The 15,326-nt window shown below is 34.3% G+C and overlaps 1 protein-coding gene across 3 annotated transcripts; it reads left to right on the top strand.

The window, feature by feature from the left end:
• The first annotated feature begins 490 nt into the window (after positions 1-490).
• LOC105799215 (uncharacterized) lies at positions 491-8,361 on the top strand. Of its 3 annotated transcripts, none has more exons than XM_012629649.2 (16): positions 491-599; positions 1,265-1,584; positions 1,857-2,097; positions 2,404-2,675; positions 3,327-3,494; positions 3,645-4,400; positions 4,483-4,574; positions 5,008-5,073; positions 5,207-5,295; positions 5,390-5,455; positions 5,589-6,185; positions 6,327-6,398; positions 6,619-6,689; positions 6,769-6,826; positions 7,317-7,584; positions 7,773-8,361. In XM_012629649.2, exons 2-16 carry the CDS (start codon positions 1,307-1,309, stop codon positions 8,261-8,263), a joined length of 3,585 nt encoding a protein of 1,194 aa, XP_012485103.1. In that variant the 5' UTR covers positions 491-599; positions 1,265-1,306; the 3' UTR covers positions 8,264-8,361. The 3 variants fall into 3 exon arrangements, with proteins under 3 accessions (XP_012485103.1, XP_052476849.1, XP_052476848.1); XM_052620889.1 differs by having other exon boundaries at positions 511-599; positions 1,245-1,584; XM_052620888.1 differs by lacking the exon at positions 491-599 and having other exon boundaries at positions 947-1,584.
• The last annotated feature ends 6,965 nt before the right edge of the window (positions 8,362-15,326 follow it).

Here is a 15,326-nt window from a genome sequence, read left to right on the forward strand (position 1 = left end):
TCCTTAACCTTGGAAAGACCTTATGTATTTTCTACTACTCTCTTTCATTCTGGAAAATACAACACACCAAGTTGGTAATTCCAGCTCTCATGCCTTTTAACATGCTCAAAATCGTATGAACTATCATCTCCTCCTTTCATCTCCATTTTTCCATCAATAAGCATTATAATTTATATGAATAACAAATAACAATATTCTATATTTGTTTAAAATATACATGAAAATATATAAAAAAAAGGTAAAAGAAAATAATAGAAATATCAATTACTTGAAATGAAACTTTCTTGAAAAATAATTCTCAAGTGAACTAAATAACAATCATTTATTTTAATTTTGATTACAAAACAAAATTATATTTTTAAACAAGAAAAATAGAATCAAGGTGCGAATTGTAAATTTTATAAAATTAGAAAGGTCGAAGTGCAATTTACTCAATAACAATAATCTATTAGTCTACGCTAAAGGAAATTTTATACTTTATATTTTACACATTATCGTTAACGTAATAATAATAATCTCTCCCGCTTTTCTTTCTTTTTAATCTTTTTCCCTAATTCTTTTCCTGATTTTGATCTGCAATTTGCTTCGTTGATTCTCAGGTAATTGAATCTTTCAACACTCTAATTTCCTTTTCTTTTTCCTTAATGTCAAAAAAAAAAAATCGCTCTTTTATTTGTAATTTTGTTTCAAAGGTAAGTATTGAGTTTTCTCATTTGTCTTTCGTTATGATCATAAACGGATTTCATTTTCTTGAAGTTCTTTGAATTTTTTTTTTTTGGGTTTTAGATGGTCATTTTTCTTTTTGCTGATTTACTTGAACTTAAATGGGGATTTTTATATATGGCGGAAAATTAAATAAAGTTTACTGCTTTATTCGTTGAAAAAATTAGCATGGGGGGGGGGGGGATGAAATGGTTAGGGTTTTACGTTGTATATAAAAAAGATCATGTTTTATATATGTTTTTCCATATGAAGTTAAGTTTAATTTTATGTTCAAAAGAATTGTTGATACATTTTGCTTAGGTTCTGTTTGCTTGTTGCTTTGCTTCTTAAAATGTTGCCAAAAAGCAAGATTAAGAATGATCGAAGAAATAAAGTGCAACACTACATTTAACTTAATTGTTCTGTATAAAAGTAGTCATAACTTCTAATTTTCAAGCCTTCAAATTCTAAAGCAAAAGGCAAGAACTAAACAGTATGTAAGGGGATAAAAGAATGAGTTGCTTGGCTTTTGTGGATAATAGTCTTCAGTTCATTCGGACAGACTTGGAAGTTCAAAGTCAGGAGATTCACATAGAGGGAAAAAATGTCTAGTTCTGGGAATAATTTAGGCCGAGGGAGTGCTGGATTGCCTTCGGATATTCCACCATTGCCTCAGTGTTTGCCTTTGGAGCCAATTACATTGGGGAGTCAGAAATATACACGGGCTGGAGAATTAAGCCGGGTTCTGGGTATTCCACTTCGCAGTAGTACTTCAGAGGATCACTCTTTTGGAGTTTCACACTCCAAACTTTCCCCTCCCGTGGCAACAGAGGAGCTTAAGAATTTTAAGGAAAGTGTTCAAGATGCCTCAAGAAAGGCCAGGTATAGTCCCTTCCTTTTCTGTGACATGGTGCATATGCACACTATGTTTTCTGTCCAATGTAGACATCACATCTTCACAGGTCTTTGGCACTTGAGTATTTCTCTCAAGTGTACAAAAGGAACCTGCCATCAATTGTAGTGCTTCTTCTCACAGTTTTCTTTTCTGCGCTTGTACATTGTGCATACTTTATCACTGTTATGATTCCTGATATTTATGAGTTGTGGACACTTGACATTGTTTGGTTATTGAATCTGCTTTGTCTTTCTATCAGGGAAAGAGTGAAAAAATTACGTGAGTCAATTTCTAAATTGGAAAGGTATAAAGAAGCTTTAGGCTCAAAGAAGCTGCAACGAAGTGATATTTCGAGTGAGAGAACTAGTGGAGCAAGCATTGCAAAGATGGGAAGCCAGATCCATAGAAACACTCATGAAATAGTGACTCAAAGATTGGAGGATAGGCCAAAGGTTGTGGGGCTCAACAAGCGTGTTCGCACGTCATTTTCCGATTTATGGGTTTGTATTTCACTGTGATTGCTGAAATATATTTTGCTTTAACCTTTCTTGGCATACATTCTTGAACAAAGAAAAACCAGCTGATTTTTCTTCAACATTGAGCAAAGTTTTTTGTTGCCTTTCAGTCACCTTCTTTTGGTTGTAACCATGATTGGATGTGCTATTTTATTTTTCAAAAGAAGGGAATAGGCCAGAAACATATCACATAGATTGACTTGATCCTTTTTATTTCTCTTAATTTTTGGCTTTTGCTTCATTAATTGTATTTCCCTTGTTTTCTCTTCATTCTCTTTTTCATGAGAGCAGGCTGATAACAGGACTGCTGTGAATCCAAGGCAGCAGGGGACGATAGAACAGGATGGTGATTTGCTTCCTGCTGTTAATGGGGGTTCTGCACAAATTGAAGAAAAGATCCGCAGACTGCCAGGTGATGGATGGGAGACAAAGATGAAAAGGAAACGGTCTGTTGCAGCTGTAGGAAATAGAGTTGCCAATGCTGGTCGAGACATAAAACGTGCTATGCAACTGAAGCTGAGTTCTGAATCAAAGTTGCGGTCATGTGATACACTGGGTTTCAGGTGATTGTTGACTGAATTTGCTTCCTAGTTGTTGATATAATTTGGGTTAGGCTTGAGCTAGATCTCTTATCTAATCATGGATATATTGCTGATGACAGAAAACTGGCGTTTGTGACTGACTATGGATGTGCTTTCATGGTTATTGATCAAACTGTCAGTGTCATAGTAATTGCAGAAGAAACATTCTGTTTTACTATTTTTATTGCTTATGGATTTTATTGTTGCTGTCATTATTCATAGTGTGGAACTTCATAATTTTGTTTAGCATGTAAAAGATCTATTGAGGTTTTCAGATAAAATTGCTTAGCATGTAGTGTTGTGATGGCCAACCATACAAATTTCCTGGCTCAAGAATTCATCATATTTTGGATTGACAAATCTTCGTACCCTTTTTTTGGGATTGTCAATCATAAATAACTTGGTGTTTCTATTTTACCTGTTTTTATTTCTAAATTTCTAATATAGAATACAGATTGTGACCGCTTGTTTGCTGTTGTTGCGTTTTTGAATGCTTGAGGAAGTGATTTTCAAATTTAGACTCTATGTTTATAAGATACAAATTATGCTCATCCATCTTTTTTCTGTTTTTCAAATATGTTATGTATGGGTCTTAAAACCACTCTTAGCTTGTTCATTCTTTTATGTGTGCAGATCAAAATCTTCACCTGGAGTTAGCGGAATTAACAGGTCAGATGGTTCATTTGAAGCTTCTGGTTCAAATGCCAATACAGTGCTCAGGAATGAATTGGAGAGTACATCAATTCCTCGTGATCGTGCAGCTATGTTAGAGCAGAGGGTTGTAATAAAAACAAATAATAAGTATGTTCGTTCACTATTTTAGTTCTAGGAATCTGTAGTGTGGGTAGGAATCTCATGTTGTTAATATCCATCAAAATTTGCATTTAATATCTACCATGTATGACTTTCTTCTCTTTGATTGTTGATTTGTTTAATTGCTCTGTTCATCAGGGTAAGTCCCCAGGAGGAAAATCAATCAAGTGGCTCGAGTACAATGCTAAAAGCAAAGGTTTCAAGGGCACCAAGAACTGGGTCTATCATGGTGTTAGACTCATCTTCTAAAGTTAACCTGTCATCCGGAGCCTTGCAGGGTTGGGGGGAACAGCCAAATTTAAATAAGGTCCAAGCTTTGGGTGTTGCAAGCAATAAAAAACGTCCAATGTCTACAGGTTCATCACATGCTATATCCCAGTGGGGTGGTCAGAGACCACATAAAATCTCACGAACAAGAAGAGCAAATTTAGTGTCCCCTGTCTCTAATGCTGAACCTCAGATTTCATCTCAAGGCATTTCAACACCTGATTTTAGTGCTAGGGTATCTATTGGAACCGGTGGATCACTGCTTGGTAGCAGTGTAGATAATGTTACTCCAAAAGTTAAGCGGGAGCCTGAGAATGTTTCTTCTCCTTTTGGGTTATCTGAGAGTGAAGAATCAGAGGCTGGAGATAACAAATCAAAAGAGAAAGGAATTGATAGTTGTGAGGTTTCTTTGCCTGCATCTCAAAAAGCTGGGCCTTTCTTATTGCCCACCAGGAAGAATAAAAATACAAATGAAATTGGAGATGGAGTCCGAAGACAAGGAAGGAATGGAAGCAGTGCACCACCCTTGACAAGGCCAGGTGTACATCCTATGAGAGAGAAATTGAACAATCTGACAACGACCAAGCTAATTCAAAACGCAAGATCTGCTTCTGATAAAAATAGAAGGTTCCTATCTTGCTCTTTAGTATTAAGTTGTTCGTTTGTGTTGTGGAAGTCTGATGAATGAGTCATAAATTCTTTGGTTCAGTAAAACAGGCCGTCCACCTTCCAAGAAGCTCAAAGATCGCAAGGCCTCACGTGTTGGGTTGATGCTAAACAATGTTTCTTCAGATTTCACAGGTATTTTAACTACTTTTTGGCCAATGAGACTTTGCTGCAAATATTTCAAAAATAAAAGAGTATTGAGTCTATTGCACCACTATAATAGCTCTTTGATGGAAATCTATTCATTTTGCATGGCTCTTACCAATCTTAACACATCAATCATGACTGTAATACCTCATCTATGCAACATGACGTAATCATTTTGACAAATATTTTGCTCTTAGTTTTTCTGTGCTAGTTTAGCTATTAACAAGTTATATGTGTTCTTGCATGGGTTTAATTTTTCTTTTAGTGGAGATGTTTTGTTGTTTAGTTTTTTAATAGTGGAAGGAATTGTTCTATCACACATCTGCGTGCATGTCCCTGCATCCTTTGTAACAGCCAGACTTGCTGAAATGTGGTTGAAAATCCTTGAAAGTGTCTGGTGTATTTGGGATTCCATTTTCAGGTGAATCTGATGAGGATGATCGTGATGAACTATTTGCAGCTGCCACTTCTGCATGGAATTCTAGCAGTATGCATCTCTTCCAATGATAACCCCACCTTACCCACTCCTGTCCCCCGAACCCCCTAAAGAAAATCAAATACCTTTTGTGAATTGAGCTTTTATAGGGGTATAAATTGCTATCTGTTTCTCATTTCTGTAGGTCTGGCTTGTTCTGGTCCTTTTTGGAAGAAAATGGGGTCTATTTTTAGTTCAGTGAGCTCAGAGGACACATCTTACCTCAGGCAACAGGTACTACATGGTGACTAACGTATTTATGATTCATTGACACTTTGGGGTTTAGTTCATCACAGTTTCCTTATCTGCTATTTTGATGTTGCATCAGCTAAGTTTGGCAGAAGAACTTGACGAAAGTTTGTCTCAATTTTTTGGAGATGGATTTAATGTTTTGGTAAACTTCATCATCTTATGTTTCTCTCCCTAAAGCCAAATCTATTTAATCAGCTATAAACAAGGAAAGTGTAACTGGAAATTAAATCAAACTTTGTTGGCTAATATTGATAAGAACTCCTTTCATTCCTCAGGGTATTGTGCAGAAAGATGCACCTAATTCTGTTGAAGAAATGGCCAAAACTAATGCTGCCTGTGAAAGATTTGATATAAAAAAGTTTGACAAGGTTACTCCTTTATATCAAAGAGTACTTTCTGCTTTGATTGAAGAAGATGATAGCGACGAACTTTACCACCGCATTGAAGCAAAGAACATGTCCCTTCACTATGCAAGTGATGATTCCCATTGTGGTTCATGCAACCTGATGGATGTTGAATTCAGAGATAGAGACAAAATGGAATCTGAAGTTGAGTCAAATGCAGATTTTCAGTGTCAGAGGAACTCTCTGTTAGATAGGCTGTCTGGTGATGTAAGTGTTGCATCAAATACTTTTAGGAATGGCAGCATGTCTAATTCATTACATAGCAGTGAAAGGTGGTTGGGAGATGATGACTTTGCACACTTGGATACGGGGCCAGTGAGCGAAATCTGTTCAACTGACCTGGGTAAGCTCCAACATAAAGAAATAAATGTTTCTGACAGTCCTCTTGACTCTCAGTATCAGTTGATGGGTGTGGATGACAAGCTTTTGCTGGAGTTGAATAGTATTGGTCTTTATACAGATTCTTTGGTGAGTTTTCTTTCATGCTAACATTGAATTGATTAATTTTAAAAAAAATTTCTTCAGTTCCAGGTATGTGTATCTTGGATGTCAAATGTTTTGTGCCACTATCATACATGATTAGTGCCTTTTTTTTTGTCTTTTTTGCAGCCTGATTTGGCAGAGGGAGAGGAAGCTATAAATCAAAATGTTTTTGAACTTAATGATTGTCTCTATCAGCAGGTTGCTGTTCATTACTGTTATTGGTTTTCACAAATATCTCAAATTTTGATCATTTAAGGACATCATCCTGTTGCTATTTATTTACCCAAAACTATTTCTTTATGTGCTAAAATAAAACTCGTTAAATAACATATTAAAATTTTATTTATTTACCTTTTGCTTTTAAATTGAATTTTTACTGCATATCTGAATCTTTTTTCTTTTGGCTATTAATTCGCAGATTCAGAAGAAGAAGAAAAAGTTGGGGAATATTGATAAAGCTATTGATAATGGGAGAGATGTAGAAAGAAGGTGGGATAAACAGCTGATCTTGTTATTAATAAACTTCATAAATTGTGCTCCATCTAAAGTAATGTGGTCTGCTTTGCAGGAACATTGAGCACGTTGCAATGGACCAATTAATTGAGATTGCTTACAGAAGACGTTTGGTACTTCTGTGATCCATTGTGCAATTGTTGTTTCTGATTATTAACTTGGAGCTTTTGAGGCTGAATTGTTTGCCATTCATCCTTCCATATGATTACTTTGTTATATCCTGAATTCTAGATTTTACAAGTTTCTCTGTGATAATTACGGGTGTGAGAATGATTGCATGTGAGAATTGTTAACAAGTTGGTAACAGTTTTGTCATTTTTTATCAACTAACAATATGGAGAGAAAACTGTCAAACATCTTTTTGGTTGATAATCTTGAACTTTTCCTTGCTATGTAGCGAATGCATTATTAGTCTGGTAATGGCAATTTATTGGTGAATTTTACAGATACAGGCCTTTTGACATGCTTTATTGTTGATTTACATGAGGAATGGTTATAATATCTCATAGTATGGTGTTGAATGGTGTATTGTTTATATCTGAAGCATTTTGGAGTAAGGTGTTTATTATAATTTATTTGAGTTCCTACAAACAATTTATGCAGGCTTGTCGTAGGAGTAATTCATCAAAAAGTGCAGTTCGCAAGGTTTCAAAACAAGTTGCATTGGCTTTTGTCAAGCGAACTTTAGATAAATGTAAAAAATTTGAACAGACGGGCACTAGTTGCTTTAGCGAACCTGCATTGCAAGATGTCATGTTTTCTGTACCGCCATGCAGCAATGAAGCGAAGTCTGTTGATTGTATTGGCTCTGGAACTGCTAGTAATATTTGTAATGAAACTTCCAACCATCAAGCAGAAGCCAGGGGCTCAGGTATTACGCAATCGAAAATTCTTTCTTTTCTGATATTGCATTTTCTCTCTATGAGAAAGAAAAAGAAATGTATCATGTCTCGTTTACTTATTTAATGATATAGAGAAGCTCTTTGAGCGGGGGAATATGATACATGTCCCGTATAACTGTTGAGCAGCTTATTCATGTTGATTTCACCTCTGCCTCAGGTGCTGTTTCAAGTACTTTTGAGAGGTTTGATACTTCGGATGCTCATCCAGGCATTCACAACAAAGGGAGGAAGAGGGAAGTACTTATTGATGAGGTTGTTGGTAGTGCATCTTCTAGGGTAACATCAACAATACTTGATGGCAAAGTTGGAGGAGCAAACGGAAAGAGAAGTGAAAGCAGAGATGAGCGGAAGATTAAAGCAAAAGCCAAGCAAAGGAATAATAATTTATCAAGTTCCAGAAATGGAAGGGCATCATCTCCAGGTAAGAATCACGGGAGTTCAACTAAAGAAGTAGAGGAACCCATGGATTTTGGGAACTTGCAACTAAACGAGTTGGATACAATGGAAGAATTGGGTGTTCCAAATGAGCTTGGTCCTCCAGATCTGAGTTCCTGGCTAAACTTTGATGAGGATGGCTTGCAAGATCATGATTCCATAGGTTTAGAAATACCAATGGATGATCTTTCAGATTTGAAATTTGCATTCTGATATTCTTGACCCTTTAGGTTTACTAATTATCTGATGCAATTTGATCTGAGATAATGTAATTATGATTCATTTTTCTATATATATTAGCTATTATTCCACTTTCCTGGTCGGTCCATTTTTTCCACCTTTAATCTCTGCCCAGAAATAAATGAGCTTGTCACTTGAGTTCATTAGAAGGTATATACAATCTGATTTCACAAGTTTTTCCATTATCATGTATCCAATGCCATCATAAAACCATGAAAAAAAGAACATCAAAAGAACATTTCAATCATAGAAAGTGGTAGCCTCGGCCACTAAAACCAACCTGATACATTGGTAGTGATAAAAGAACTCATTAACAAAGCATGAAGAAATGTTGCAAGCACCGAAAATAAAAATAATTAAATCACCATCAGCGGTAATTTAAGTTTGGAGCCCATGCCTATTTGTAGTCATAAATTCTCCTTATTGGTCTAAAATAAAGGGAAATAACAATAGTTTTTTTTTTAATATAAAATATTTAATGATTCTAAAAAGGGATAAAACAACAAATAATTCTTCAAAGTTTATTCGAACTTTTTTAATTGTAAACATGTGGCATCATTTCGTGCAAAAACAAAAGAAAAGTTTATTGTTTTATTTTTTTGGTACATCATTAAGGAAAAACATTAATGGCTAAGAGAAACTAGTGAAAGCTTTTGAAGCACATGTTGCTCATTTCACTGTTTCTCTTCTTTGTGGTTGTCCTCTAGTTTCTGACCAATGGTAACAAATTGCAGGAGGTTCTGAGCTGGTTGAAGTTTTCACCCTGCTTTGATGCGTTCGAGAATGATGTTGATCTATTTTTTGCCTCTATCCAGCAATCTACAAGAAGAAATATTGTGATACCTAAGGGACAAAAGAATAGTGCATAAGATAAGAATTCTAGCCTGAAGTTTGCTAGCAAACTTGAAGCTTCGAATGGACAACAATTGGAATCCATTTGAGTTCTGAACAATGGCTGCTCCTACAATCATATCATTTTGTCAATTTTTAATAATGCTTAACGATAGATATCATTGGGAGAAGTGATCACCAAAGCTGAGAGAAGGTTGAGTCCTTGATTGAATAGTCTGAAAAATATGCTAAGAATCGAATGGCAGAGATCAGAAAATCTTATAAGAGCACCTATAGGACATGGATTAGATCCTCGACAATGCGTTCATTTCTCGATTTCCATATAATCCAAAGGGTACAAGCCGAAGTAGTGTAGAAGTTTCTTGAATCTAGAGAGTTGATACAATTTCCTTGGAGCCATTGTAGAATCCAGCTGGAGATGGATGTGTTGGTAAGAGAGTTGGATCGGAGTGTGAGAGGGGAACCAAACCAAACTGCCCAAGCAAAACTACAATTTAAGAAGAGATGCTCAGGGGTTTCCTTATCTTCTTTGCATAGAGGACAGAGAGGAGGTCTTTAGTGGGGAGGCAATTATTACAAATCTTCCACAGGAAAACGGTGATTTTGAAAGGAATTTGAAGTTGCCAAAGATTAACCGAGGCAATTTGCAGAGATTGAGGGAGAGTAATGGAGGAGCTCCTCTGGAAAAGAAAGGAATAAGCATTTTTAAGCGTAAAGACCCCATTGTGGTCGGCTTTCCACACTATTTTGTCATCTCCTCCCTGTATGGAAAGTGTTGTAGTAAGGAAATCTGAGGTGGTGTTGGTATCAAGAGATCTAAGGGACTTATTTTGATCCCAGCTGTTGAGATGAGGATGAAGGTAGATTTGAAGTTGGAGGCCGAAGCAATATGGTTCAACAGTTTCTTCCACCCCAAAGTCTCTTGCAATTATCCCTACCTAGGAGGTAAACTATTCTCAATGATTCTAATTTCTTTTGATTCCTGATATTTTAAAATTACTTCTTTACAAAAATACTTTTATTGAATGTTAACAAAAATTTTAATGAATTAATTTTTAATTTAAATACATATGGACACTCATCAAGGTTTCAATAACTAATTTAGATTTAACTTTACTTAATTCAATAATTCATTTTATTATTTAAAATATTAAACTATTAAAAAATTTTAATTAAAATTTACATATATTTGAATATTTATTTTTTATAAGTTTATACTCTTATCTCATATTTAAATTATACTTTGATTTGAGTTTTCATGAGCCGTGGTTTACATGGTAACGAGGTAGGTTGGCCGATAATAACATTAGGGAGCATTTGGATCGTGGCATTGCTACTATAGAGTGGTGGGATTTGTTTCCGCAATATCTAGTGAGTCATCTCCCTTATTGTTTCTCAGATCATTTCTTGGTTATGATAAACACAGGAGATTGTGGTGATCAAATCCCACTAAGGAGACAATTTCAGTTTGGGTCAGCTTGGATTTTGGCGAATTCATGTGAGAATAAAGTTCACCGACTTTGGGAATGTAGAGTTCTATTCCTAATCGATTATTTCAATTGGGGCAGGTTTGACTTGATGGAGTTTTGAATTAAAAAAGAATAGGAAGCAATGAGGGCGGATGTTGAGAGATAGTTGGACAGGTTGAATGCATTGGAACCGGATGACGCTGCTTTGGAAGAGATAATAGAGGTAAAACTTGATTTGAGTCCGAAGGCGGATAAAGAGATGTATTAGGAGCAGAGAGCACGAACGAAGTGGCTCAAGTATGGTGATAGGATTATAAGGTTTATTCATCGGTTTGCCTCTAAAAGAATGCAGAACAATAGGATATGGGGGTTGGAGGATGATAATGTCCAATGGCTGGAGAATGAGGATCACTTGGGAGAAATTGTTGTTACTTATTTTCAAGACTTGTTTACGTCGCCTTGGAGGGGTGATTCGTCTCGTATAATGAGGGAGGTGAATCAAATGTTGGAGGAGACTTTTAAGCAAGACGAGATAACTCAGGCCTTTAAAGATATTGACCCTACTAAAGCTTTCAAGTATGATGGCTTTCTGACATTGTTTTATCATAAGTTTTGGCATGTGGTGGGTTACGAGGTGAGGAGGTATCACCCATGTATTCAGAATAGAGAAGATTCTATTGAGAGGATTAATTGAACTTCAATTATCCTAATCCCAAAAATCTAGAACCCAAGGAATATGACCCATTGATCACCAAGGGTAAAGTTAGAACTTTTTTAAAAGGTTTGAGATTAAGTTATATATTTTTGTGAGAGCTAAAATGTGATTTCGTTCATTGTATTGGCTTATGACTTTATGGTTTTCAAAAGGGATTAAATTAAAATTTTAGAATTTTCTGAGAGCAAACTATAATTTTACTAAATATTAACTTAAATTTTTATGAATTTTACAAAATTAAACCAGCAATTTTCCATTTTGAGGGGCTAGGGCCCCTACTACCTCATTTCACCCCTGTTGATCGCCTTAACAAGTTAAGAATATACACAAACCTCAATCCATTTAAATTAGAAAAAAAATGGATGTAGAACCTCTAGTTATTACAAAACCTAATGTGACATTGACAACTATGGTGTCGAGGTCAATTTTGTTAGTTGAAATTTTATTCCATTTTTTTCTCTCTACATTTGTAAAGGTGATCCTAAAAGAAACAAAAATAAAAAGTTCTCCCTAATCCCAAGGGACTTGGAAATCATTGCATTTAAATTTTACATTAACTTTTACACCTAAAAAAAATTTGGTAAATAATTTTAAAATGTCTTAGTTTAGGAAATAAATAAATATATTTGAAATAAAAGGAAATAATAATAAGACAATAATGAGGGAAAAATGTGGATTTAAATAACGTAAACTTTATTCACATTCCACCTAAATACTTGTGGGTTCTTCTTTCAAAATTCCTTTTTAATACAATATTAGGGTGAAAATGGAATAACATGGTTTCATTTAAATTAAGACTTCAAATTTTATTTTTTTCACCTAATACATGTAGTTTCACTATAAAATAAACAAATTTAAATTTCAAAAATCATTTTATTTAATTCCAATATATGTTTTATATTTAATATTCTTAAAAATCAAATAATAACCATTTCTCACACTTTCATGTTATTTACTTTTAATATCATAATATTATTCTTCTTTTATTAACTCATAAAATTCCTTTTTTTAATTATTCAAAATGACTTTATTCTTTAATATATTGTTTGTAATACATTGAATCAATATAATTTATAAAAAATAATTAAGACAATCCGTGCTTTTTTCTTTTTTTTTTTATTACGCACTCTTTAAGGGTGGCTGCTTCTAGGCAGACCTCCTGGCTGTCTTTGCACCCCTACCTCCTTTATCACTGAGCGGTCATTTAGGGGCCTTAGTTGGTGATCCAGGTTGTTTCCCTCTCGACGATGAAGCTTATGCCCCATCATCTCACTGGCTGACCTCGACCCTTGTTATTTTGAGGTCATATCTGGCACCGCTCTCACGGCTCGCGCCAAAACAGTGCTTTACCCCTAGATGTCTAGTCAACTGCTGCACCTCAACGCATTTCGCGGAGAACCAGGTAGCTCTGGGTTCGAGTGGCATTTCACCCCTAACCACAACTCATCCGCTGATTCTTCAACATCAGTCGGTTCGGACCTACACTTAGTTTCACCCAAGCTTCATCCTGGTCATGGATAGATCACCTAGGTTCGGGTCCATAAGCAGTGAAGACACATTAACAGAACCAAACATTGACTATTACCAATTTAATCAATAGTTATGAAAGATAATGTAAATATGATTATCTAAAAATTATAGGTTTGGTTTTCTTTTAAATAATGACAATAATATATTCTTCTTCCTTTTGTTTTTCTTTTTTAATGCAAGATAAGGTGAAGTTCAGCAATCATTTTGGTGAATGCCAAATCAGCCTAGTTAAATCAATGGAATTATCTAACATCTATAGTTTTGTCTATGAAATACTTCAACCTCTTTTGAAAAGGTACAAAACTTATCACTATTATTCAATTTCAATTAAAATATTATGACTCTATAATTTTGTTACATTTTTTATCTAATTTAAATCAATTTATTACCATATTTTAGTATTTATTTGGTAGTTCCATCCATATTCAGCAAAACTTGGAATAATTTTTTATTCAAATTTATTTATAAAATATATATTATCTTAATATTCTCTGTTTTATGGTTTATTTTCAAGGTCTGTAATTGATCCTCTTAATAATGTAGTCTTCAAAATTTGAACTTTGTATTTTCATTAGAAATGTAATCTACTCTACTACTACACTCAATACTTTATTAATTGACAAAAACAATTCTATCCTAAATATAATATTATTATATGTATAAATAATTCATATATTCTTAAAAAAAACAGATTTATTCATATTCATATACTCTAATTCTGTATATATTATTAATGAACAACAGGATTAATTGATTCTAGGTCTAATTATGCCTTCGGTCATCTACTCTTTCAAAATTTTGAAAATTAGTCCTTTTAATTGTTTGAAAATTAAAATTCATTTAATAAAATTGTTATTAAATTTTGCTAAATTTAAATGGGTTATCCATTAAACTTTATTTTCTTAACTCAAACATTTGAATATTAAAATATCACAATATTATTGACGGTTCACCTAGAGGTTGAGAGCCGTATAGGTGGATGATGGTTGAAGATGTTGACGGGTATGGAAGCTTGTGATGGTCTTCCAAGAGGAGAGGAGCTCTCTTCTTTCTTATTATGCTCGTGTTGAGAGAACAGCCGTCTCGCATTTGGATCATCTCGAGTTTTGTGGGATAAGTGTGGGGCACATAAGGTCACATGTAGATTGCGTATAGCCCACATGTTTGTAGTTATACAGTGCTTGGCGAGATCATCTGTGAGTTTGACATAGCGAGACCTCTATGTGGTGGAGATAAACAACACATATTCCAATGTAATGTAAATTCATTAATAGTATTATTATCAATTAAACTTTAATTTTCACCTCAATCAAGAGAATGAAAAATACAAAAGACATTTTAAAAGTTTAAAGAGTACAGGGACTGAAGGTATAATAAACCTTTTTTTTTTCAACCCCATCATTACTGTTTATATAAAAAAGTAATGTCGAAAGCAGCATTTGGGCTTAGATTCAAGACATCGTTTTAAAAGGATACGCTATGCATTAAAGTAAAAAGGTAGATAAGTTCAACAGCTTATGCACTTAATTATATAATAATCTAAAACATTAAAATAATTAAAAAGCATGCCAATAATGACACACATATATGTAAGATTAATATATATGCATTTACCCACATTGTCACTCGTTACTTTTAATGTTATTTTAAAGATCTAAAAGTTGAGGCTGATTCTTGTTATGTTCTTATGATCACCAACCCAGAAATCAGATAAAGTTTGGGTCGCCTATCTGCAGCCCGAATAGGGCCCACTAGATGGATACAGGCAAGCTTTATAGTATGAAGCTCGCAAGGGATGTTCGTAAGGTGAGTTCGCGGATCCTGCTCGCTCATGACAGGGGGAGCTTGTGATCTCAACTCGCAGATGCCCAAGGAGAGTCCAACAGGTAGCCCAGAGTAATACACGTATCCAGCAGGCATAGAGTCTGCTAGGAATGTCAATTTCTATGAACAGTAGCCATGTGTATAAATATTCTATTGTCCTCTCTAATGAGGCACAACAGGAAATTACTCAACAACCCTAAAAAGATTATTGATGTTAACTAAAAGCTATAAACTTCAAAAAAAAAAATTGGAAAACTATAAATAGGTGATTATGCAATGTAAAATAAATCAAAATTAATCCACTTAAAAGTTATAATATTTACATGGTTTAAAATTAAAATTAATCAAATATGTAAAATTTCTTGTCAATAATATAAGAAAATGATGATTGAAGTCTCTTATTAACACCTCAACCACTAAAGTTCAAACTCTGTTGATAAAATTCTTCTTTTCAATTTATAAAAGTTATCTATATTTTCTTATTTTACTTTTAAATAAAGATATACATAAATCGAACCGGATTTAAATCTCGAGCCTGCATTTACTTTTAAACCATGTTATCTTTTATAAAGTAATGTTTTTGTCTAAGTAAAATATTACAATAAATAAACCTCATTCAATTTCACATGAATAAAAGCATCTTCAT

Source organism: Gossypium raimondii, chromosome 9, assembly GCF_025698545.1.
Source record: "Gossypium raimondii isolate GPD5lz chromosome 9, ASM2569854v1, whole genome shotgun sequence".
In the NCBI taxonomy this organism is placed as follows: Eukaryota; Viridiplantae; Streptophyta; class Magnoliopsida; order Malvales; family Malvaceae; genus Gossypium; species Gossypium raimondii.